Raw genomic sequence first — 26,617 nt, forward strand, 5'->3', positions numbered from 1 at the left:
ATCAAACAAAGATGTAATCAATCTACAGAAAATGAGAACTACAATAATTTTTTATTATGGAAATAAAGGCCAGAAAGGGTGAAGTATTTACAGAATTTTCTAAGGGAATTGGACAATAATGCACACCCAAAGCAGGGTAAGAAAGAATTCTAGTCAGATAAGAGAGTCCAGACATATTTTAAACAATTAGTGCAGGACAGGTGACAGGGTGACATTAGGCCCGAAATAATTTTAACCCCATAAAAAAGTAGCCCAGGGCCCATAGAACATAGGATTTTTAATTCAAATGGAACTAAATTAAAGAAAAAAAATAGCTAATCAAAGTGAAACTACCTTGAGAAAAAGTGTATCTCTGCGCCATTCTTATGAATTTGGATTCGATCACCATCAAATTTGCATTCAACAACCATTTCCTTTCCATGCAGCTGGGGAAGGGAGAGATCAAGAAACAGTTTAAATAAGACTACCACAAATTGTAAAGTACAAGAAGGAACTACAAAAGTAAGCAATATAATCATTAGGAAATAAGTAAAAAATAAAGTTATTCATAGAGACATCACTTTAGGTAAATGTTGCCTTTTTAAGTTACTGAAAGTTATCTCTGGGTAATTTCTTGCATTAAAAGTTTCAAGGTATTATACACTAGACATATTTAGGAACTGCTAAAAATTTAAAACAAAAGAGCAACCTAGAAAAAAAAAATAGAAGGATCAATTGGAACACCAAATAATAAATAAAAACATTAATAAGTAAAAATTGTAAATAAGAACCTTCTTCCATGCAGCAGTGGCATCAGCAACTCTCATAGCAAGTTGAGGACGCACAGCTTTTCCAACTTCTATGTCCTACATGGGCGATGAAAAATCCTTGTCAATAGGGAAAGAAATAGAATTAATGCTTTTGTGGAAAGGGTAGACGACCTTGCAGGATAAAGCATAATGTTATGAGCAGGAAACCAGATCTATTTCCTAAGGGGATGAAATGGCAAGGACCAGATAAACAGCCTCAAAAAGAGGTCCCTAAAGATCAAAGTAGAGAATTTTCTTAAGGGTACTAATTTAGAATGGCGATACTGTTGGGCCCACACTGGAGTTGGATTTAGATTATACAGTTCTTTGATAGATTGCAGTTTTGTTTCTTGGTTATTTTGTACTCTGGGCAGACGGAGAAGTTGGGTTCTTTTAGGTTAAGTGGCTGAGCTTACTGGTCATTTTCTACTTTGGATCAAGTCTCGATTTATTTGATCCGTTATAGACTTTGATGAGTTTGAGGGGTTAGAGCAGTGATTGGCAAAATAGTTACCCAGAGTCCCCCAAATTACAAAAGAATCAAAAGTCATTTTCTATAACTCAAGTATCTAGTGTTTTTTAATCTGTGAAATTCTATCAAGTTTTCTGCTGTCAATATTCTGGTCATGTGGTGTTTCCTACCCTAGGAATATTTAACAGAACCATAAGTTGATTGGTGACTCCATAAGATCTCACTTCTTCTTTTCCTTCTTATTACTCTACTCCTTTTATTTCTGGATTCTTTCAGAAAATGTGACTACAAATCTCAAAATTTACAATCCCCTTTTTCTACCAGTAAATCCCTCATTACTATCACTAAGCTTGCAATCATCCATGACCAGTCTTCACCCATACCAGAAATCAGTCAAATCACCTACCATATAACGCTCACAATGGATTGCATAAGCTAGCACCTCTATAGCAACGTTACATTACCAGAATAGGCGGTTGGCTGCTGCGCTACATCATCCGAAAAGACCAGCTAAGCATCATTGGCATGGTCAGCCTTTACCTGACCAACTACCAAACACTAAGCAGGCTCATCAAACAGCGCTTTTTAGCTTTCTTCAGGATTTGGCCTGAACTGTTCGGCAGAATCCCATGCGTTACGCACCCGTTCGCCACTTTGTTCTCAACTGTTCCCACCTCCTAGGCGAGACCAGTCTTTCAGTGCCCGGTTTCCACAAAGCATTGTCCTTCGTAGCTGCATTAGGAAACATTAGATAGACTCCAGTGATACACTAAGAGAGTCGGCTAGGTAGTATACAATCATCTAGTAAAGCTCCTTTCTGCTGCCAGCTCCGGTTAGGCACAAAGATATCCCTAGCCCGGTCAGCAAGTAGAGTTGTAGGTTGGGGAATTTCTCAATTGAAAGTAGTAGATCCAAATCATCAATGGATATCATAGGATTAAGCTATTTGTGTACCCACACCTTCTTGAGAGGTCTTGCAAGAGACAGGAATGAGCCGGAGCAGCTGATGCACCTAACGAAAGATATTGCTTCTGTGGCCAATCTATGAGACGGAAATCAAGACTATATGACCCCTCCCATACCCTAGTAAACATGTTAAAGAGGCCCTAGGCCCCCTCAAGTTGATATTCCATCTTTGACAGCTAAATCGAGAAAAAAGGTTTCTATGCTTAACACATGTGCTTTGATGGATTCTATCATTCATAACCTCGTTCTCCTATCCAAGGCAGGGATTTCCGGTAGTCATCTATAGCAACAATGATGGCTAAAATGCTGCTCGTATGATGCTGGAACCGGAGTCCTTGTGGTGCAGGTCTATGGCTACAAAGTATTATATGCAGGGTTATTGCTTAAACTATAACAAACCGAGAGAAGCTTCCTCCGTTTGGTAAGCAGTGTGTGACGGAGGAGCAGTTATTAGATGCCAATTCAAGAAAGTCATTGGTGATGGGGCCTCTACTTCAGTTGTCAATGATGCCTGGATTAGCTCTATCAACAGATGGCCTACTTTTCTTAGTATGGAAGGAAGAAGAGCTGGAGATAGATCAGCCTCAAACCTTTATCATTAATGCCCCTTGATTCTTGTATTATTTCTGAACCGATTGATTCCATCATGATCTTAAAATACAGCTCAATCAACCTCCATTTCTAACATATTCTCACACCCTGTTGAGACACATGTGAAACCCTATGATGCAAGGACAGTAACCAAAACTACTCAGACTACTGGAGTACTGGATTATGGGGAACAAACTAGATTTAAACAAGAGGAAGCAAATTAAAGCTGATAAAAGGACAACAGAATGTCAAAAGTGATCTTAAAAGAGTTGCTTTCTCCCATGCTACCCATTTCCCAACGCCAATCCCTTTTCAAAATTCTTGTGTCCTAAAAATTATTTCTTGAAAAAGAAAATTTTCAAATTTTGGTCTTCTTGGTTTCACTTTTTTCTTTTTTTTCCTTTATTTTTTTTTTTTTTGGGCAGGTGGAGGGGGGGGAGAGGAGAGGGGAATTTACTTCCAACACAAATTTGACGACTGTCATTGTAGACATTGGTGAAGCTTTTTCTACTCCAACTTTACCCTTACTGAATGGAGGACAAAATAAAGATGAGACTAAAGCAATAAAAGTAGCTGTGCGTGTTGCTACAGCTGACTGTCCCTGTAAAGGGCGAAAAGTAGTCCAATCATGAGCCCCCTTGGCTTTCGGTTGTTTGTCTTTCTACAATAATCTGTCCAGGCTCATCCCAACCTCCCCAATCGACAGCATATTTGGGAGAATTTCTTCAGATTTATTGGGCCCCACACCAACTTGCAATAGAAAAAAGATGCTGCCAAGAAGCCATATTGCGTGGGGATTATTGTAGAAGGCTAGAGTGTTGTTGCGTGAGAGATCTTCTTGTGGGGCCCAGCTGCTTCGAGATGTGATAGTTTTCTATAATGTAGGATCTTAGTTGTATTTCTCATTTAGTCCTTGTGTGGACGACTTAGTAGCTTTAATATAGTTTCTACTTTTTAATTAGATTTTCTTACATTTATTTTGTTAGCCAATTAGATTGGGATTGGAATTATTTTGTAACAAGTTTCCAATTAGGACAATGTCTAATTTGCCAATGGCTGTAATTGATTGATTATTATAAATAAAGGACAGCTACTGAATGTCAGCAGCCAACGATTAGAATAAAAGATGTTTAAGCTGGTTTCGACCAAAAGCCTGTGTGATGCACTTAAGTGAGATGCCTTGAGGTTGGATGCCTATGTGAGGAGACCTTGAGATAAGATGCCTAGGTGAGAGTGAGAAACTTGATCCTCCCTTCTATCCCTTTTCTATCTTCTTTTCCTATCTCCCAATTGATGCCCTGTTCAAGTTACTAGTCTGAGACTTTCTTAACATCAGAGATCCAATCGAAGGCTCCCTGCTGCTGTTGAAATACTTATCTGGTCCTTAGAAGAGTACCCCATTCCTGCCTCATCTGTTGCTTGCTGGAGGAGACAAGAAGATACCTTGCGGTTCTGTTTTCCTCGAGCTGCAGATCTAGCCATCAACCCGTGCTACAATTTTGGCAGTCAATTATAGCCCATATAGCCTCCCTTCGATGGTGACTTCATGTTCATCGAATGGTTTGATATTGCTATAATAAGATCCTACTTGGGGTTAGGTTCCTTGAGTCCTAGCCTTGCATTAATTAGTATCAGAGCCATGGAGAGACGGCAAATGGAGTCAACGGTTGCTGAATTCTACTTCCCATTGAAGGATGATCGCGCAAGTTTGATTCGACATCTCTACCAAACTCGTGGACAAGTTTTTTTTAAGATGGAGAGAGTTGATGTAGATCGATGGCTGAGAGAAATCAACAATAATCTGTTAAAGTTCATCCCCCCACCCCAATCGACCCTGCATATTTGGGAGATTTTCTTCAGATTTATTGGGCTCCACGCCAGCTTGCGTTAGAAGAAAGATGCTGCCAAGAATCCATATTGCGTGGTGATTACTCTAGAAGGCTGGAGTGTTGTTGCGTGAGAGACCTTCTTGTGGGGCCCCAGCTGCTTAGAGATGTGATAGTTTCCTATAATTTAGGATCTTAGTTGTATTTCTTATTTAGTCCTTGCATGGGGGACGTAGTAGCTTTCAGATAGTTTTTATTTTTTTAATTAGATTTGCTTATGTAATTGGTAATTTCTACTTTCTAGGACTCTTTAGTTTGTTAGCCAATTAGACTGGGATTGGGATTATTTTGTAACTAGTTTCCAATTAGGATAAGGTCTAATTTTTCAATGGCTTTAATCAATTGATTATTATAAATAAAGGATAGCTGCTGAAACTCAGCAGCTAACGATTTGAATAAAAGATGATTATGCTGATTTCGACCAAAAGCCTGTGTGATGCAGTTAGGTGAGATGTCTAGGTGAGAGTGAGAGACTCGATCCATCCTTCTATTCCTTTTCTATCTTCTTTTCCTATCACCCAATCAATACCCTGTTCTAGTTTTACTGTTATGAGACTTCCATCACATCAGAGATCCAATTGAAGGCTTCCAGCTGCTGCTGAGATACTTAGTCCTTAGAAGAGTACCCCACTGCTGCCTCATCAGTTGCTAGCTGGAGGATACAAGAAGATACCTTGCAGTTATGTTTTCCATGATGTTTGCTGAGATTTTCAGACCACTCGAGATGCAGATCTAGCCATCAACCTGTGCTATAATTTGGCAGTCAATTACAGCCCCATTTAGCCTCCCTTTGATGGTGACTTCATGTTCATCTAATGGTTTGGTATTGTCATAATAAAATCCTACTTGGGGTTAGGTTCCATGAGTCCTAGCCTTACATTATGCTTGAAGGATCATTCCCAGTAAAATTGCCAATTCACCAGGCTAAATTAAGGGGAATGTGCACATGTGTGCATGTGTGCATGTGTGCATCCATGTGCATGCGTGTTACGTGGGTCATGTGTCTATATGAAAAGAGTGAAAGACTAGTGCCTGTCGTTTATGCCGCTGACTACGATCCCTCAACTTTTCACAAACTAACTTCAAGTCACAAGTGACATTAAACAAGTCTTCAGCATCTGGATGGAATTCATGGAAAATGCTCTTTTCACTAATTCCCAGCTTGAGATCTGCAAAAATAATATATCATACTTGGTGAAAAAGAAGCAAATTTGTTGTCCTTCAAAAGTTGATAGATTAATCTAAATGTCAACAGATCAAGTGATGGTAAACTTCACACGCACACACAGTCCAATCATATCAATGTGGTCACATAGTGAGTGGATAACAAAAAGCATTCTTGAGTTGTTAATCATGGTTGAAATAATAAATTATAGTTTTTGAGAACAACACCTTTAAGAATGATCATTACAATCCACTTCATTTCCTGTGCATTGGTTTTTTTGATGAGATCAGAAAGAATATTTGTCTTTTCTGCCCTGTTGTAAATGGTAACAAATGAAAAAACAGAAGGAGAACACAAAGATTAGATACAAAGAAACCCCAACGGAGAGGATTAAAGCAAATAGTCTAACAATTATTTAAATGTTTAGGAAAAAAAACTATGGCATGCCTATGAAACTAAGATAGAAATAAAACAGAAAAGTTAAACTGATAATTTGATGCTAACATCACATCAATCAACAAGATCAAAGAATCTTCTTTGTACACATTTTTTTTTCAATCCATCCATTTGTAGAGCTATTTACTCCATCGCAGACCTTTATAGAATACCTCTAACAGAGGGGCGAAGAATCATATTTGCACACACATATTTATTTTATTATTATTTTAGTGGGTTGGGTAAGAAATAACCAACAACAACAACTCAGCCTTATCCCAACTAGATGGGGTCGGCTACACGGATCCTTTCCAAAAAAAAATGAAAGTAAGAGGAAAGAGGATAGCCCAGGAAATCAGGAAGATCTCAGTTACATTGTGTCGTGGATCCTTGCCCTCCAATAGGCTCTTTCTGAGGTCATACTTGGCACAAGACCCAGACTAAGCATGTCATTCTTCACAACCTCACCTATGGTCATTTTAGGCCTACCCCTAGCTCTTTTAGCTCCTTCAATCGGCATCAGATCACTCCTCCTTACTGGGGCGTCCCCAGGCCTCCTTTGCACATTGGCAAACCACCTCGGACGACATTCTCGGAGCTTGTCGCTAATCGGGGCAACTCCCACATCAGCTCTAATACGCTCGTTCCTCACTTTATCCTTCCTAGTTTTGCTACACATCCATCTTAACATCCTCATCTCTGCAACACATAGCTTCGCAATATGGCACTTCTTAACTGCCCAACATTCCGCCCCATACATCATAGCAGGTAGGGTAAGAAAAACATACTTTTTCATAGAAATGCCAATTTTTTTCTATTGGGTATACTTAAGCAAATAGACAGCAGATGAGAAGAAACAATGTGATAACAAGGTTAGCATAGTGCAAGGAAAACACTAGCTAGTACCACTTTTAGGACCAAGGTTTAAGATGTCTACAGGATAGGTAATTATCACCCCTATCGAAATCGAAATATTCCTTCGTAATGGGTGAAATCTGTGGAATTTAGTCAAATTTTGGACAATGAAAGGAAATCAGGGGAAATAAGGGAAATACTCAGAAATTAGAAATGAAACTTTAGGGGATTTTATTTAAGCATAAATGTTCATGTATTAATGATTAAAAAAAACACTCAAAGTGGTTGTTTGGTTTCAAATCTTATTTTGTTAGTGTAAGCATTCAAACATTGCTCAAATCACTTTGCAATCTTGTCGTGGGAGCTTAGATGAGTTTTGGAGAGGTTTGAATCCTGAAAGATATATAAGCTTTTGAACAAATTTGAAGCATTCCATGAACTCCGACACATTTGCCTAATTTTGACAATTTTAACTCAATTTGTTATTCTATATGAAGAAATTTGACATTTCGATTATTTTGAAGAAAATTTCGACATTTCAATCGTTTCATCTCTAATTTCGAAGAAATACTATGTTCTTTGTGTTATGCATGTGATTTTATCTCAAAGTCCATCAAAACTGAAATCTTTTGCCCAATTTTGAACATTGCCTAGGAGGCTAGGACCATAGTCCTAAAACTCACCGAAATCTCGGCAAGATCTCGGAAAACTCAAGAATCTCAACCTGGTCAAGACTCAAGACGAGTTTTCTTACGAGACCCAAATCTGCATGGTTTCGGTAAACTCGACCGAAATTTCATGTGAAATCTCGAAAATCTCGGATATCTCAACCTGCTTAAGAAGAAACTACTCTTATTTCTTCTCAAACACTATGATGTGGCATTCATATATAATGCAGACTGAAGACAATGCACGTCGGTTCCATCAGACCATTAGTGGACTTGATACAACATGTCATAGTTCATATCAATAGACAGTCACAGACTCGCAAAATTGTATTGTTGGCACATAGAAGACTATGGTGTATATGACATATGTATTGTTCACTGTACCAGTCCAAGAGATATTGGTCCCGGAAAATTTCAGTAAAAAATGCCAAAATCCGTAGAAATTGGCCAAAAGTCGAGAGTCACCAGCAAAAACCAGATTTCGCTAGCGAATCTTAGTGATTTGTGCTGGCAAATTTCCTGATTCTCCGGAGAACTTTGTTCCCTCTTTGGCTATAAATAGTTGTCCAAAAACTGAACAAAAAAAGAGGAAAATAGGAAGAAAAAGGTATGGAAAAAAAAAAAAGCGAGAAGAAGAAAAAAGGAATTCTGCGAAAATCCCCACAGAAAACCTAACAGTAGAAAAATCCCCAAATAACCCCGAGAGTTGAAATTCTGCCGAGATCATAGTAGGAGCACTAGAACTTTGCTAGACTAACTCCGCAAGGCCCTTTCGGGCCAAACAGGTAAGTTTCCCTCTCTTAACCGTATTCTAATTATTTAGTTAATATATGTGCCATAGCATAAGCGCTTTTCCAGTTCTTTCCAAAATACCCATCTAAAATGCTGAAATTGCTATAAATAGGATTTTTTCCAAAATAACCTATTTATGCTATTATACTGCCAAATTAGGGTTTTAAAAATAATAAAATAGCATTTCACGCTGAGAAGCTGCCAAAATGATTTTCAAAATAACTGCCTTACATGCCGTTATGCTGGCCCCCTTTATCACTAATCTCGGCCCCAAAAAGGAATCTTTTTCTAGGGAATCCCGTTTGACACACGGTCATCGTCGATGGACTAGTCACCAAAATCAAGTGAGAAAACTCCTTATATGTCCAAAGTCATGTCCAATATCAGGTGGACTTCGCTTTACCGATAAGGCCAAAAAAGAATCTTTTGTTGTGGATCTCTGATCAAGGTATTCCCTATCGTCAATGGTTTATGATTTTTTTTATTTTTTTTTTGGGTGAATAAAAAATTCATTACCAAAACCCTAAAGGCAGGGGAAGAAGAAAAGGGGAGGATACACAGGGGAAAGAGAAGGGGGAGGGGAGCTATACAAAACACAAGCCACAGGCCTAGGGAGCCTGGCTAGGAGAACGAAAGAGAGAAGAATCTAAGCCCCAGGTAACAACAATGTGCCTGTTCCTTGCGGAGGCTATAAGGGACCTATGGGGAAGCATATGAAGTCTAGAGCCAACACCAAAAAAGATGGCTTTCCAAATCATGTCAATAGACCGGGAGTTGGAAGTCCATCTACGAAGATTCCGCTCCATCCAGAAGTGTGAGATAGCAGCCCCGAACACAAGTTTGCCAACAGTGTCGCAAATAGAGCTACCAAAAAAGGACATATCGAGCCAAAGCTACTCCAGGGCGAAGGGAAGGGGCCATCTGCTACGGGGCCAAATGGACTGCAGAGCTTTTTTTTCAAATAGAGGAGGCTAGGGGGCAAGAAAAGAATAGGTGATCAACATCCTCAAAACCGTTCCAGCAAAGGATACATGAGGGGGAGACAGGGATGCGGCGGTGAATGAGGAAGGCTTGGGTGGGGAGGCAAAGGTTTAGGGTTCTCCAAACGTTGAAAGAGTTTTATGAGGATGTTAAAGCTTTGTTATTTCTTCCATTAAGCTTGTAAGTTTCTTCGTTCAATAAAATTATTTCTTTTCATTCATCTCTTGAAATTTATTTTACCATGTCTTTTGTTTATCTTTCATCATCGTCTTCCTCTTTTTGTTTTTCCATGGCCAACTAATTACCCCATTTAGGGATAGGATGAAGCCATGAGAGAAGGAAGAATCAATGGTGTTTATAGCTCTACGTGATTATTGTATTAGCATTAGCAAATTTAATATGTGCCATGTCCACATTACTCATGCCATCTGTTAATCGTATGCGTAATTGTCTACGTGTCCATATAAAATTCTGTTGATAATTGATTTGCCATGATCGTATGTGTAGTGATTGTCATTCATAGGAAATGACTGATTTAGTATCCCTTATCTCCTATTTCTTGAACCCACCATTCATGCCATCCAAGGGCTATGTTTTTGCTATATCTTATCATTGATTGGACCAATTTCTCTTGGAGGATTCCTTACCTCTAGCCTCTCAACCCATCTTCTTTAATTAGTCTATTGCGTTCTCTTTAATTAGTCTCTTCGTTAGTTTACTACTTTTAATTAAATTTTCTGTTTTTAGTCTTTTCATTAGTTTTTAGTCTTTTAGTTATTAAATTGGTGTGCTCTGCCTAAGTTGAAATTGGATTAATCACCTCCCTGTGTTCGACCCATAACTACGATTGACCCGTACGCTTGCGGTATTACTTTTTATTCACAAACAATGATCGACAGCAGCAGGAGCAGAGGAACCTTGGCGGTGGAAGGTGGTGACGGTAGCCGGAGCAGTAGGAGAAGGCATGTTGAAGGCGGCTGCTGAATCGTGAGGGCCAGCGGTGGCGTCGAAGGTATCTTCAGAAACTTCAGAGTCAGCTGGCAAAGCTGAAGAGACGAGTGTAGCTTAAATAGAGCAAGAAATGGATTGGTGTCCAAAGGTCTTACAGTGTATGCAGTGAGGAGGGAGCCATTCATATCTAACAGGTTGTTCAAAACTATAGCCGTCGTCTTCCACAATGGTGATAGAGGAAGGAAGGGGACATTCAACAGGGACATTAACACAGATCCTAGCAAACGTGAGCCTGTCTATCTTCAGAGTGTGAGCATCAGAGTGAAGGGGGGAAGCCAATGACTGAGCCAATTCTACTAAGGCAGTCTAGACTCCAATAATGGAGAGGGAGACCTGGGAGAGCAATCCAAAGAGGAATGGAGCTCCAGTTGTCCTTGTGGAGTTGCATGTAAGGGTCCCACTGGCGGAAAAAGATTGGCTTAGTTCTAACAAGCCAAGGAGCCCCATCAAGAGCACGGGCTTTAGCTTCATCAGAGAAGAACTTAAAGATGAATGCACCATTTTCGAGGAGGAAAATATCAGGAGAACCTTGAGCTTTCCACTGCTTGGTGGGTGAAGCTTTAACAATATTGAAGGATGGTCTAGAACCCAAAAAATGGCCGACAAGGCAAGATTTCCATTTGGAAATTTCAGGAGAGAGGAGGTTGTTGGGGCAGAGAGCGAATGTTGAGGAGCCATCAGTGGAAGGTTGGACATAATGGAGGGAGAGCCCAGAACGAGAGGGGGAAGATGAAGAAGTGAAAAGGGAGGACCAAGACTTAGTTCCGGCAAGGGGTGCGGAGAACGAAGGAGGCGGGGAAGGGGAAGGGGAAGGGGGATGAGAGCTCATTCTCTCATCGTGAGTTGAATAACTTCATTGTAAGAGGGCACCCAGCTCCTCCACCACCACCTGTGATGTTATTTATTTTCAGTACCTTGCCATGCCTAGTGTAATCCTAAACTACTTTCAAAATGTTCATGAACTACATTCAACTTGATCCCTAGTAAGGGTACGTAGGTAGTGTACGCAACTATATATACATGCCTAAGATCGGTTCCCTGGTTCTCCCATCCCCCTTTTGTTTTACCCCTTATATGTTATTATATATGCTTTCCAACCTAGCAACCAAGATTAGGATTAGATTTAATGTTTTATTATACATGTTAGTCAGTAGGAATAGAAACAGACCGGCCTCTGGCCAGGGAAGTTTGGTGTGTAAAAGCTTCACAGTACGTAACTTTGAACCTACCCAAATATCTGGGAAGACCCCTGCTTAATCCATTGTGAGTCAATCTCTCCCTCCGAAAGGGAGGGCATTTAAGGGTCCTAGACTCGTTAAAGTGAAACCCAAAACGTCGATTTCGAACTGGTTCCAAACGTAGGTCAAAATTGAAATCTCAAACTATGCTCCCAGGTATCATTCTTCTCAAGTGCCTTTCCCTCGTCACACATGGCTTCCTTCCATTTTGGATCAATCATGGCCTCAGTAATATCCTTGCGAGTGGAATTATAGATGCGAAGTCAATATAAATCATAGTTGTCACGGCGGCTAGGCGACCCAAGACGTTGGAGAGGGTAAAAAAACCAAGGCGACACCAAGTAGGCGACCAAGGTGTCCAAGGCGCCCGCCTAGGCGACCAAGGCGCCCAAGTCGACCAAAGCACCTAGACGCCTAGGCGATGCCTTATGAATGAATCTTGCAATATAGCACTTCTTTTAGCTATAGAATCAGAAACCGAATTACCTTCTCTGAAGCAATGAGTGATTTTTCAGGAGATTGAAGCAAGAAAGTGCCTACAAAACGCCCACTTCAGCTGAAATATCCAAGGGCTGGACTGGTTCTGAACACTAATAACAACTGCATTCGAATCACTCTCAATCCACAACTGTTGGATACTTCTATTCTTTGCTAATTTAAGCCCATCAAAGAAAGCTGTGATAATTAAGCAAAGAAATTTGATCCGACTCCCAAATAATTAGAGCAGCTTTCAAATGGAACACCAGCTAAATTTCTTGTTGGCCAACTGAAGCAGTGTTGTCATTGTTGGCAACTGTTCTGGTTATTAGATGATATGGCAGTGTTCACAGGTGTCAGACAGTGACTGGATAGAGCAAACAGTGCAGTGGCAGCGAGTAGCAGTTTAGCAGTGTTTCTGAGGCTTCCAGCTTGTGTAGCAGTGTATCACAGTGTCTGGCAGAGAATCAGTTAGTTTGGTAGCGATGTAGTACCATTCGGGGATGGCAGATAAGGTGTGGGTCCCACTTGATGAGGTGGCATGCTGTGGTAACACACAGTGTCAGTGATGCAGTAGCCAGGGGCATATGGAAGGCCATAAGGCATCCCAGGTGGAAGTAGGATAAGATGGCATTCTGTTAACAAAACTGATTTAGGAATAATGCTTGAATGATCTTAGACAGACCCCAAGCCTTTATTTATAATAAAGAGTCAAAGTTACATGGACAAAATTGTCCCTAACATAGCCGACATGGCTGTACATAAGATAGAACCATAGTTGTCATGGCGTCACCATATCCGCCATGGCGTCATATCGCTGGAGAAGTGGGCATATCAACCACCGATATGGATGATGTAAGAATATCGACCGATATGGCCTCCATGTCGTCGCCATGGACGCCATACCATGACATATGGCCATATCGAGCAACATGGTTGTTTCAAATTATAAAACTTATTTTTTTAACAATAATTTTTTTTAACCATTTTTTATTTTAATGCTTTTTCCTTAACATAAAAAAAATTAAAAAAACATCAAACAGAAAACACTAATACACAATCACATATTCACATCAGCAATTTTTTTTTTTTTATTTAGATGGGTTGTTTATTAGCTTTATTCACTCAATTTAAATTACGTTCTTGTAATTGTTTTTTTGTTTTGTTACTTTTGTAGTCACTTTCATATGAATCATATCTCAACTCTCATGATATTTCAACTCTATTATCAGCAAGATTATTGCTATCAATTATTTGATAATCCATGATTTCATATACACTAATGTTACACTTTCATGAATTAAACCATAGTAGTTTATGTAGAAAACCTAGGACCTGTAACCAGTAACTTGAGAGAGAAGAGAAGATGGAAAAAGAATTGATTGTAATGCTTGAATGAATTAATTGATAGGTAAGCCCGGGAAATTACAAATAGACTAAACTAGGCGATGTGGGACTAAAGCCCACATAGCCGACATAAACTTAATAATATAAGAAGAATAAAACTACCCCCCAAAAGACCAGAATACCCCCACGGTATTCTGGAGTACATATTCCAACACTCCCCCTCAAGCTGGATTATACAAATAAGTAAAGAAAGAAGATCCAGCTTGAACTAAAGAAAAAAGAACTCAATGCTAACACTCCCCCTCAAGTTGGCGCATACAAGGTACTAATGCCCAACTTGAACAAAAATGGAAAAAAACTAAGTTGCAGCAGCATCCAGCTTAACATATGAATGCAGCTCCCAAATAAACCTTCAAGAACTTGAAAAAATAGATCTTCAAAACTTGGACAGACATGATTAGCAAACCGGGACTGGAATGTCTTCCAAAAAAGGCAGCTTTCAACGATCTTCAATAGCTATCCAGTGATGAATCTCAGATTGTCATAGTGACATAAAATCTTGAAGTGAAATAACTAGAGTAGCAAGTAGCGAAAACAAACTGAATCAGGCAGCGGAAAAAAACTGTATCAACCCAATCGAACGTCCTCAAATAGGAAACAACCAAATATCTTCAATATTTCAATACTCAATCTCCCCCTTACGGCAAACTCAACCCAATAACAAAGTAGATACCCATTGGCAATGGTGAAAACTCTGATCTTCTATGCTTTGCACCAAGTGTTCCTGCAAGTTCTGCTTCTACAATGTCTGCAGGTGTACTGTACATAATCCCCCCCTCACGTGTAGTACACGTGGACATAACAGAGATAATGTAAAAGATAGGGCAAAAACATAATATTCTAGAATTTTCTAAAAGTGCTATGAAAAATTAAAAAGGAAGGAATGGCAAAATTGTAATTTACCAGAAGGTTCGAAAGGTGGTATGGGTACATAGCAAAGGTATGGGATATGTAGGGAATTAGAAATATTGAAAAGGAACGGTGTTGGAAACAAGGATGGCATGGTTGTAATTTGGTGGAAATCCACTTTTAAATACAATCCAAGCCAAAGGGCAAACTGGTAATAAACCAGAATTTTCCCAGGTCAATTGGGTAGTCAAATAGGGGAATGGTAGAACTGTAAATAACACAAAGTTGAAAAAGGGATGGCATTCTGGTAAATATGGTGAACAGAATAGGATTCCTTTGAAAGAAACAAAGAAGGCCATAGGGTCAAGGAGTAAATAAGTTCACAAAGTAAGGGCAAAGATGGAAACTCAAATAAGGTAATGATGGCACATGATGACATGAAAATTTGGAGAATGGCTTAAGTGGAATAAAAAGAGAAAGGAGGGGTAATATATGAAACTAAATAAAGTAATGATGACATAGGGTACTATTGGAGTAGTTGTCTTCACGTGAAACAAAGGGGTATTAATGGAAATCCAAAATAAAACTAACCAAGATGAAGAGATATCGTGGGCAGGAGGTCTTCTTCAACCTCACGACACAAACAAAGGTGGAGAAAGTCACGGAACCAGACCTGGTTTGAAGGGAATATCACAACAAATAGGGCTTTTTCAACCTGAAATATTGGGTAATACTTCGTAATCTTCAAGCCTCTTCTACTGTGAGAGAAGGAAGCATAGTCACCTTCAACCTTTGGCCACATCCGAAACCAGAAACGAAACCAGACTTGACTTCGAAGAAGAAAATTTCCTCACCTTTGATCTGTTCGATCCTAAATTTCAGGCAAGGCTTTGTAACACGTAGGCCTCTCAAGATCATCCAAGGACAGTCCCTGATTTTAGGTATTATGCCGACAAAGTGTGGCTGAAACAAGTTGGGCGATAATCTGAGAACCATACCTGATTTGGTTTCGATTATCACTTTAGGAGCATCAACAGGAGCCAAGATTCTAGAGTTTCAGTCGCCCTTTGGGAGAGAACAACCACACAAAGTTGCAAGAGGGAAGGAAGTTTTCGGCAATGGCCATCGACTCCCTCTCGACAACTAGATAGCACACATAATCCCCATTCGATTAAGTGAGACCTTCGATTCAGTGGAAGAAAACCAGCAGAGCCAGCAGAAACCCTCTTCTCATAATCGAGAGACGGGAAGACAAAAAAGGCACGGTGAAGCAGTATATAGTCTTCTTCCTCCGACAGTCGTACAGCGGAAATACTTCAACATGCAGGTGGAAATCAGGTGGAACCCATGCTACTAGCGACATCAAATCAGAGAAACCCTTAAGGCAGCAACTGTCTATCTCCAACCTTCATTGAATGGAAAAAACAGAAACACAACTGCAGAAAATTTTCCAGAACTGGAAACTGCAAGCCTTCAATGTATAACCACACGATTTTCAAATAAATAAAATTACAAGGATGAAACAAGCAGGAAACCCTAGTTCTTCTTTACTTTCTATGAACTAGGGTTTCTCCATAAATCGGAGAACCTTGAAACGACTCTCAAAACTGCAAATCTTGAAGAGAATCAATTACTGGTTACAACAGCTCTGATACCATGTAGAAAACCTAGGACCTGTAACCAGTAACTTGAGAGAGAAGAGAAGATGGAAGAAGAATTGATTGTAATGCTTGAATGAATTAATTGATAGGTAAGCCCCTCTATTTATAATAGAGGGGAAATTACAAATAGACTAAACTAGGCGATGTGGGACTAAAGCCCACATAGCCGACATAAACTTAATAATATAAGAAGAATAAAACTACCCCCAAAAAGACCAGAATACCACCACAGTATTCTGGAGTACATATTCCAACAGTTTAGTAGTACACTTTCAGGTTAATTTTTTATGTTATAAGGTATATATTATAGCATACTAAATGACATTAAAAATGGAGAAAATAAAAAATAAAACATGGTCGATATGATCGCCATGGCGGGCGACATGTCGATATATCGACAAGACACCCCTCCATTGACTTGGATCGCCGTGACGACGTGACAACTATAGATAGAACATAGTAAAAGGTTCAGAATACCCCCTAGAAAATATTTTAGAGTTCCCAGATCCTTTATTTCAAACTCACGACCAAGGAAGAGCTTCAATTTGTTGATCTCATCACCATCATTGCCGGTCACTACAATATCATCAACATAGACTATGAGGATAGTTACCTTATCACCAACTCGTTTGATGAACAAGGTATGATCAGCATTGCTTTGTTTGTATCCCACAGAAACCATAGTCTTGTGAAATCTACCGAACCAAGCTCTAGGTGACTGCTTCAACCCATACAGAGCCCTCTTCAATTTACAAACCTTGCCCCTGGTAGTACCATCAGAGAAGCCTGGTGGAATGTCCATTTATACCTCTTCCTCTAGTTCTCCATGGAGGAAGGCATTCTTCACATCCAACTACTAAAGATCCCATCTAAGATTCACAAGACAAGATAACAATACTCTTACAAGATTGCTAATCGGTGCGAAGGTCTCCTGGTAGTCAACTCCATGTGTCCGAGTAAAGCCCTTTGCAACCAAACATGTCTTATATCGATCCACTGCTCCATCTGCCTTCTGTTTGACCATAAACACTCATTTACATCCCACTGGTTTTTTCCCTGGAGGAAAAGCCACAAGATCCAATGTATTATTTTTTTTCAATGCTCTCATTTCTTCCAACATTGCTGTCTTCCACCTTCCATCTGTAGATGCTTCCTACCAATTTTTAGGAATGGAAACAGAAGAAAGAGAAGATACAAATGCACGAAAAGAAGGAGAAAGAGAACTATAAGAAACGAAATGAGATATGGGATGCAGAGTGTAAGTCCTAGTACCTTTGCGATGAGCAATAGGTGGGTCGGAGGAAGAAGGCTTACCAGGAGAAGAAGAATCTGGATCCTAAGTCGGCAACTGGATAGGTATTGGTGCTACAGTGGATTGAAGTTGCCCTTTGCTGGAACATCTCTTTTTATAGGTGATAATGTTGGAATCGTCAATTCTCTTATGAAATTTACTAATGGTTCTCTGTACTAGAGTCAACTCCCCCTGAATAGGAACATCATCACCACTTGTTTCCATGGTCTCCCCTTGTAAAGGATTCCCTTCGGGTGAAGGGGCAGCAGTCATTGGAGGCTAGGCAGCAGCCATAAAAGGCTGGGCAGCAGCCGTACGAGGCTGGACAGCAGCCATACGAGGCTGGACAGAAGGCATAGGAGGTAAAAGAGGAGGAACCTCAAGAGAAGCCGAGAAGGAACCACGTCTTCACTAGAACTCTCCCCCTGAAGAGGTGGTGAAGAATAATAGGAAAGGGTTTCATGAAAAATGACATTCATACTGACCATAGTACGACGGGAAGGAGGATGATAACACTTATAACCTTTTTGGGTTGGGGAATAACCCAAAAAAATACATCTTAACCCACGGGGTTCAAGTTTGGCATGAGATTTTGTATCTCTAGCAAAATAGACACAACCAAACACGTTGGGTGGAATCACAAAGGAAGAATTTCCAAGTAAAACATCAGCAGCACTACGGGAATCAAGTAGCCGGGAAGGCAATCAATTAATTAGATAAGCTGCAGTGAGGACACCATCACCCAAACATTGGGATGGAACATGTCGAGCAAACACCAATGCTCCGGCCACTTCCAATAAGTGGTGGTTCTTCCTTTCAGCCACATCATTTTGGACCGGGGTATCAACACAACTAGTCTGGAATTGAGTTTGGATCATTTTATGAAAACGCTGAAAACATGAAAAACTTGACTTTTTGTGTGCATAAGATAGACCCATGTGTTTCGAGGATGGCAAACAATAAAGGAAACAAACCAACGATGACCAGAAAGAGAAGATTTACGACTAGGCTCCCAAACATCAGAATGCACCACATGAAAACAAGAAGAACTCCTTTTATTTGATAAAGAATAAGTAGAACGTGTCTGTTTGGCCAGAACACAAGCCTCACAAAAAATATCATCCTTACTACATTTGGTGACCAAAGCAAGAAATAAATGCACTAAAATTCCTAATGGATAGTGACTTAATCTAGAGTGTCATTGGTAAAGTTCGGAAGAGACCAAGGAGTTTTGGTGTAGTGGAGAAGATAATGGTGGTAGAAAGAGACGGCCATCATCAAGCATGTACAATCTACCATGCACTTTACCCAATCCAATCATCTTTTTTTTTTCCTTTTTTTCTTGTTTACTTTTTTTTTTTTTTTTTAACCAACCCGAACTTACCTGGGACCCGGGACAGCCCCTTGAATATTATTAAAAATCAATAAAATAATAAAAGAATACACGGGGTTTTACATTCCGCCTTACCCCAGCCCAAGACAAGGGTCACTCATGGTCCCTCAAGAACTTGTCCAAACCCAACTGGAGGCAAAGCCCCAAACATTAATTTCTAAGAACAGGCAGACCCACCTTGTCCTCCCTAAGAAGCACCTGAAAAGCACCCTGAGGCATACAGCTGTGTTGGAAAACAGTAGAGGCCCCAGAATCACAGGCATAACTGGCCAACCAATCAGCCGCCCTGTTGCTCTCCCGAAAAGCAAAGGACACACAGGCCTGCGTAGAGGATATCAAGTCCAATATTTCCTGGAACCAGTACCACCCTTTCCAGAGAATGCACCTCTTTTGGTTTACCATTCTGACAATTGACGCTGAATCCGAGTTAACCACCACATCAAGAAATCCGATCTCCTGGCACAAAACCAGCCCATCTCTCAAGGCTCGAAGCTCAGCAACCGAGTTGGTACAGACCTCATAAAAATGAGCAAAAGCAGCCAAAGCCACACCCGCCTGGTTTCTAATGATCCCTCCTCCTCCACCATAGCCCGGATTACCTCTACTGGCCCCGTCCACATTCAATTTAATCGAGTAAAACGGTGGACACCAATAAACAGGAACCAGGCGTTTCAGCTTAGGGGTTGGAGGTATAATGCCAAAGCACTGCAGGATAAGACTCTCCCTCATGGACCCTCGCCGACCTACCCCTGAGGGGAGATTGACTTCTTTCACCCACGCCTTAATTGTCGCAATTATTGAACTTGCGGTACGCCTACCTTCTCCATGCCTTCTATTGTTCCTCTCTTTCCAAAGCTCCCAAACCACCAAAGATGGAAGAATTCCAGAGATAAAAGCGTTGAGGCCGCTCCCACTAGCCGTATTCTGCCAGAGCAAGATTCGACTCTTGACATCCTGTGAGACAGAAGGCATGTCAAAGAGCCGAGTGAAGTATCCCCACACTTTAGAAGTTGTGCCTCCAGTTACTAGACAATGGTCCGTCGTTTCACACCGGGGATTCCCACAGCAGTTGCATTTTGAGGCCAACGGTATACCACATGACATTAGTGCCTCATCCGTGGGGATCCTACCATTCAAGAGCTGCCATGAGAAGAAGGCTATCTTCACCGGAACAGAAGAGTTCCAAATCCATTTCGCATAAGGCACCACAGGCGAGGAGCTCCGTATCTCATTCCAAGCAGACTTGGTAGAGAAGCGCCCATCACTGGCGGGGGTCCAAACCAGAACATCATTCCTCTCAGTCAGAGCAAATCTACCTGTAGTAATGCTTTCCCTGACGGCCGGAGAGTCAATGAGGCCAATGATATCCTGTTTCCAGCTGCCATCAGCCCCCAGGGCGTCTCTTACACGCAAACCCGTGTCAACTAGCAGGCCATTATCCACATAATCAATCAGAGACCCAGCCCCCGTCCAGTTATCAAGCCAGAAAAAAACCCTGCCACAGCCAATCAGCCACCGTGTCCTGTCCAGCATGAACTCCTTATAGGACAGCGTGTTACGCCAAGATTTAGAGCCCGTTCTTGGACGACCAGCCAGAGAGACATGGAGGTTCCTGAAGAACTTGGCCCTGAAAAACTCACACCACAGAGACTGGCCTGCCAGTACCCTCCAAAAGCCTTTCAGTCTAAGAGATATACCAACATCCTCCAGCCACCTAAGGCTTGACCCCCTTCATCAACTGGCCTACAGATCTTTTTCCAACATACCCAGTGCTTGCGCTTCCCCCATTCTGAGTTTCCCCACAGGAAATCTGCAAAGATGCCATACACCCTCCGAATAACAACCTTAGGCGGGTCCAACGTTGTGAGGACATGGATGGGTATCAAAGCCAGGACGTGCTTTAAAAGCGTGACACGCCCTCCATAGGTCAGCAGCCTGCCCATCCATCCTGCCACTCTGTTCCTGATCTTCTCTACCATGCTGTCAAAGAGACCAATTCTGAGCCTACCAGAGTGGAGAGGGGCCCCCAAATAAGTGATAGGAAGAGACTTTCTGGGGAACCCCGTGACCGCACCAATCATGAGGGCCCTAGCCATAGAGGCTTTAGCCCCAACGATGAAGCAACTCTTCTGCCTGTTAACCAGCTGCCTCGAAAACCCCACATATCTGCAAATGAAACCCATGACCTGTTTGAGCGAACTCCTCAAACCCCTGGTGAAGATAATAGTATCATCAGCATACAAGCAGCGTGAAATCCCCGGGCACCCTCTTGGCAGCCTGTAGTTGACCGCTTGTCCCTCCTCAAATAATTTCTTGATGCCCCTGCTTAGAACCTCCTCTGCTAAAACAAATCAAGTCAGGGATAGCAGGTCCCCTGCTTGACACCCCTGGAGGACTTGAAAAAACCCGACCTGCAGCCACCCATAACAACTAAGAACCAACAGTTCTCCACAGTCTTCCTGATCAAGGAGATCCAGGTCGCACAAAAGCCAAATCTAGAGAGGACCCTCCATAAGAACTCCCATTCTAGCCGGTCATAAGCTTTGGCCATGTCTAGTTTGAGGATGACATTACCCCCTCGCGCCTTTCTGTTCAAGTCATGAGCTATTTCTTGCACAATAGCAATGTTGTCGTGGATACACCTGCCCTTCACAAAAGCACCCTGCTCCTCCGCCACTAAGGCCGGGAGAAACCTTGCGAGCCTGGAAACCAAAATCTTGGCAATAATCTTATAAGAAAAATTACAGAGGCTAATAGGACGAAAATCCGCCAATACCTCAGGGCTGTCCTTCTTTGGAATAAGGACCAGATTGGCAGAGGTGAAGCTCCTAGGGAGGGTACCCCCTGAAAAAAAATCTACAGTCACCGCCCATACATCCTGACAAATCACCTCCCAACATGCAGTGAAGAAATACCCTGAGAAACCATCCGGGCCTGGAGCACTATCACGGGATAAAGCAAACACGGCCTCCTTTACCTCCTCAATAGATGGGGGTAGCAGTAGGGCAGCATTATCCGCCTCCGATACAGTCATGGGGATCAACGCCAATAAATCATCATCAACCTGGCGGACCTGAGAAGAGAAGACCTCAGAAAAATGCCTCACCACCTCCGCCTGCACCCCCTCACAATCAGTAATCCACAAACCATCTCCCCCTTTAATTTTGTTTACACTAGCCTGCTTTCTCCTGATGTTGACCATGGAATGGAAAAACTTCGCGTTGCGATCCCCCCTCCTTCAGCCAGGTAACTCTGGATTTTTGTTTCCAGAAAATCTCTTCCTGTAGTAAAACAACCTGTAACGCTTCCCTTGCTACCCCAAGGGCAGCCCTGGACTCATCACCACCCTCCAAATCAACCCTTGCCTCCGCCCTACACACCGAATCCTCTGCATCCCTAACTCTCTGGTGCACATTGCCAAACACCTCCCTATTCCATTTGCGGAGAGCACTGTGAAGCCCCTTAAGCTTGAAGTACAAAACAAAAAGGGGTGAGCCCACCACCGGTCTTGTCCAATCCCCTTTCACAAAGTCCAGAAACCCCTGATGATGCAACCACATCTGCTGAAATTTAAAATCAGCACCCACCCTATTGGCCACAACAGAGAAAGATAGCCAAATGGGGGCGTGATCAGAGCACGTCCTGTTAAGGTGGGTGACCTCAAACTTAGAAAAAGCACCAACCCATTCTGCATTAACCAAAAATCGATCAATCCTGGCAAGCACCCTGCCCGCACCTGCCTGGTTATTTGACCAGGTAAAAACATTACCAGTATACCCTGCATCAATAAGCCCAGAGCTGCTCACAAAACTCCCAAACTCCTCAGTCGATGTTGAGCAAGCCGGCCTTCCACCCGCCTTCTCAAGGGGCAGCAACACCGCATTAAAGTCCCCTCCCATAGCCCAAGGTAAAGTGTTGACCCTCGAGAAAAGCTCCAACCTCTCCCACATCTCCCTTCGTTCCATAACCATGCACAGCCCATGGGCGAAGGTGAGGATGAAAGGTACTGCATTAGAGTCCACACACTCCAGGGAGACAAACTGGGGGTGCTCCTCCACCACACGAACCTGAACCGTGGCCTTCCAGAAAACCCAGATTCTATCAGACGTGTGCACCGCCTCCATCCCTACCCGGCGCATAATCAGCCGCGCCTTAGAAATCTGCGCTTTGGGCTGCGCAATGGCAACAATGTCAACTCTATGTAGACTTAGTAAAGTTTTCAGACGCCTAGAAGTAGGCTTATTCCCAATGTCCCGAGCGTTCCAAAAGAGACAACTCATCTGACATCTTGGGGGGAAGAATTCAGCAATCGCATAGAGCTTGTAACTCGCTGGGAAGGGGCCTCAATAGCAGGCCTTCCTCTCCTTGTCTTCTTAATTTTCTTCCGCTTGTAGACAGAGGCAGCGCTTAAGCACACAGCACGAGATGGTAGCCGTCTCCCAGAATCGACACCAGCGTCCCCTGGAACCCTGGTGACTTCACCTCCCTTGCAAAAGACCTGCGCAACTGACCAGCAATGGTTGTATGAAACTGCCTTAGGCTCACCAACACCGCCTCGCGGCTTTGCGCTGTCGGGGCAGCCTGGCCTGTCACCAAACTATCGTCCCTCCCTCTCAAGGCCACCTCACGGTCTTCAAAAAAAGGCACTGAGCCATCGCCAACCGACAGCGCATCAATCTCCTCCACAAGCGCAGCAGCACTTGCAACACCATCGTCCCCAACCAAGCAGCTTTGCGCCACCAACTCAAGACCTCGGCCTTCAGTACCCTCATCCACCGCCGCGGGTATACCAGGAGCTGCCGAGGGGATTTCCCCCTCTCCTAGCGGCAGCGCAGAACCCTCAGTAGCAAACTCCACTGGCGCAACGTCACCCACCGATCGATCACCAAGACTGCAAAGGCCACTATCAGCCTGGGCAACACCAACGGCATCGCTGACGCCCTGCGCAACCTCCGAAAGCACCTGCAGGCCTACCGCCTGTCCCTCCACAACCCTCCATCGACCCCTTCGTCTTACCCTTCTTCTTGGCTTAGCCGGGCCTTACTGCCCAGGCGAAACATCCATCCCTTGCACACCGTTGGAGGGCCCCTCTCCCCTGGGAATGAAGACCCCTTCACTGGTTCTGCCATTTGCCACACCCCTTGCCGCGGCAGAATTAACCTCCCCGGCAGCCGGAGGCCCCTCCCCCTCACAACCCTGTTTGGCCATTCTACACACCTCTGCCACATAACCTACCTTCGAGCACACCACACAGTACGAGGGGACCCTGTCATAGACCACCTTCTGGTAGAAACCTGTGAACCGCAACCAATCCACACCTTTGACGGGAGGGCCTCTCGCAAGTTGACTTCAACGTAGAACCGAGCTTCAACTGTGCGAGTGCAATTCACTGTGGCGCCATCAACCTTCAAGAATCGCCCAATTGCTCCAGCGATTGAGACCAAAAAATTGCCCTGGTAAAAGTTGACAGGCAGTCCCGGCATGGAGACCCAGACTAGAACGAAAGGAGATTCCCTACCAGACACAAATTCAGAGGTCCATTTCATAAATCTCAGCAGATAACCCTTGATGTGTGTTTAAGCCTTCAGCCACACCTTCACGTAGTCTGCCGAGGTCGAAAACCGAAGGAGGACATGCCTCAGGTCCAAAAAGGAGACAACGACATCCCCTTGCAAAAACAACACTTTCTGCAGGTGTTCCTTAATCGCAAACAAGGAAGGCCTGCCGTGGCTGCACTTCGCGATTAGTGTTGCCAAGAAAGCCCTCTCCGACAACACGACCTCCTCCTTGGAGAAAAAGACAGCCGAAGCTCCATAGAACGTAGATGACTTCTTCACCTCGATAGCGACAGAGGGTACCGCCAATGACTTGGACACAGCTGCAGCGAAAGAGAGAAGCTGGGCTCCACCAGCGACAGCCCCTGGTAGGGGATCAGGAGGGCACTTCTCCCAAGAGGGGGAAGAAGCCATGGCCAAACCCTCGAAAACGACAAGGCTTATCGTACGCCACCAGAGCTTAGCGTACACCTATGATCCTATGACATTCTATTGGCAAAAGGAACTCAAATTGCATTAGTGACCCAATCCAATCGTCTTCCCAAATGCCAGATACTGAAAAACACAATGGGACGGAAAAAAAGTTACTTTACAATTAAGATCACAAGTAATACTACTAATGGAAAGAAGATTAGTAGTAAAATTAGGAATGTGCAAAACAAAAGACAAAGGAAGGGAGGAAGTGCAGTTGATAATTCCTTTTCCAGATATGGAAGAAAGGGAACCATCAGCCACTTTAACCTTGTCTTTCTCAGAAGCGGGAGAATATCGATGAAATAGGCTAGAGGAACCGGTCATGTGATCTATAGCTCCAGAATCTATGATCCAAGGATGGGAAGCTACAGAAGCACAATGACCACCAAATGGAATACCTAACCGAGCAAAGTTTGAACCTGAAGGAGCCGAGGAATTGGCAGTAGCAGCGGATGTAGTAGAGGCAGCAGCAGCGAAAGTCCCTAGCACACATAGGAATGCTTGTAGATCATCTTGGGATAGACCCATATCTGTAGCCGAGGCTGCAGTAACAGATTCAGAGCATAGTTGTCAAGGTGCTAGGCAATCCAAGGCGTTTGAGGTCCTCCCTAGCCGCGCTGCCTAAGCGCCTAAATCGCGTTATAATATATTTTTTTTAATATATCAGTTATATGTATGAAACAATCAAAATACACATTTGGTTTATATGTTCTTGAAATTGGTAATTTTCAAGTATACCTAGTCTCACATTCGGTTTATACTATTCTTAGAAAATATGATGTTATCAATGAGTAATTAACATGCTTTCGATTTAGAGAAATGTTCTTGGTCTCTAAGAAATTTAATTGATCAAATGATTTATTTTTACATGAGACTTTTTGTATTAGGTAGAGCACAAAATCAGCTTTCCAACAAATCCTAGATTGCTTAAACCTGATTTATATTGAAGGAGTTGTATTCCAGTCAAACTTTATTTGGTGTGCGTGAATGCTGTCAAAATTGCTCTAAATGAAAATATTTTTTTAGATATCAAAACAAATGAATATTTTACCGCACTTTTGGTTTTTAGCAATGTTTTACCATATTAAGATTTATGGAATCTTTAGATTTGTGAAAAACCCCAGCATTAGAAAGTTGAGAATTTCACCTGAAAAATCTAGTTTTTGTTCTTGAACTGGGGGGGTGACTTTTTATTCTTTTGGAATTTGATTTTTTAACTATTTTTATTGGATTCAAATAGGGGGTATTTACTTATTTACGAATAATATCTTAAGTAAATGAATTAAATGATATTTGGCATAAATAAGTGCCAAAAACTGGTTCAATACCAATTAAACCAATCCAAGGTGCCCCTACAATAAGTCGGCAGCCGCCTAGCCACCTAGAAATCCGCCTGGACGCCTAAGCGGCACTTAGGCAACGCCTTAACAATTATAATTCAGAGTGGTTGGCTTTGTTTTTTGGCTTCTTCTTGGCAGCCCATTTGCTTTAAAGTCAGCTGGTTTCCCATGAAGTTTCCAACATTTGTCCTTAGTATGGTAAGGTTTGTGACAATGCTCACAAGTAACAGTGCCTGGAGTAGAACTCCCAAGAGAGAAATTTACAACAGGTGCAGTTGGAGCCGGGGCAGCAGTCTGTAGGGCTGATCTTTCAGTAATAGGA

At 42.4% G+C, this 26,617-nt stretch overlaps 1 protein-coding gene across 2 annotated transcripts in view; it reads right to left on the reverse strand.

Annotated features, from left to right (window-relative positions):
- The window catches only part of LOC122662052 (DNA ligase 4), a 144,633-nt gene that overhangs the window by 96,774 nt on the left and 21,242 nt on the right, over nucleotides 1-26,617 (reverse strand). For both annotated transcript variants that reach the window (XM_043857609.1, XM_043857608.1), the window contains exons 3-6: nucleotides 6,096-6,181; nucleotides 5,736-5,872; nucleotides 771-845; nucleotides 334-425 (exon numbers count right to left, since the gene is read on the reverse strand). In XM_043857609.1, the coding sequence (XP_043713544.1) occupies nucleotides 334-425; nucleotides 771-845; nucleotides 5,736-5,872; nucleotides 6,096-6,181 (390 nt within the window). The remainder of the gene's footprint in view (nucleotides 1-333; nucleotides 426-770; nucleotides 846-5,735; nucleotides 5,873-6,095; nucleotides 6,182-26,617) is intronic.

Source organism: Telopea speciosissima, chromosome 5, assembly GCF_018873765.1.
Source record: "Telopea speciosissima isolate NSW1024214 ecotype Mountain lineage chromosome 5, Tspe_v1, whole genome shotgun sequence".
Taxonomy (NCBI): domain Eukaryota; kingdom Viridiplantae; phylum Streptophyta; class Magnoliopsida; order Proteales; family Proteaceae; genus Telopea; species Telopea speciosissima.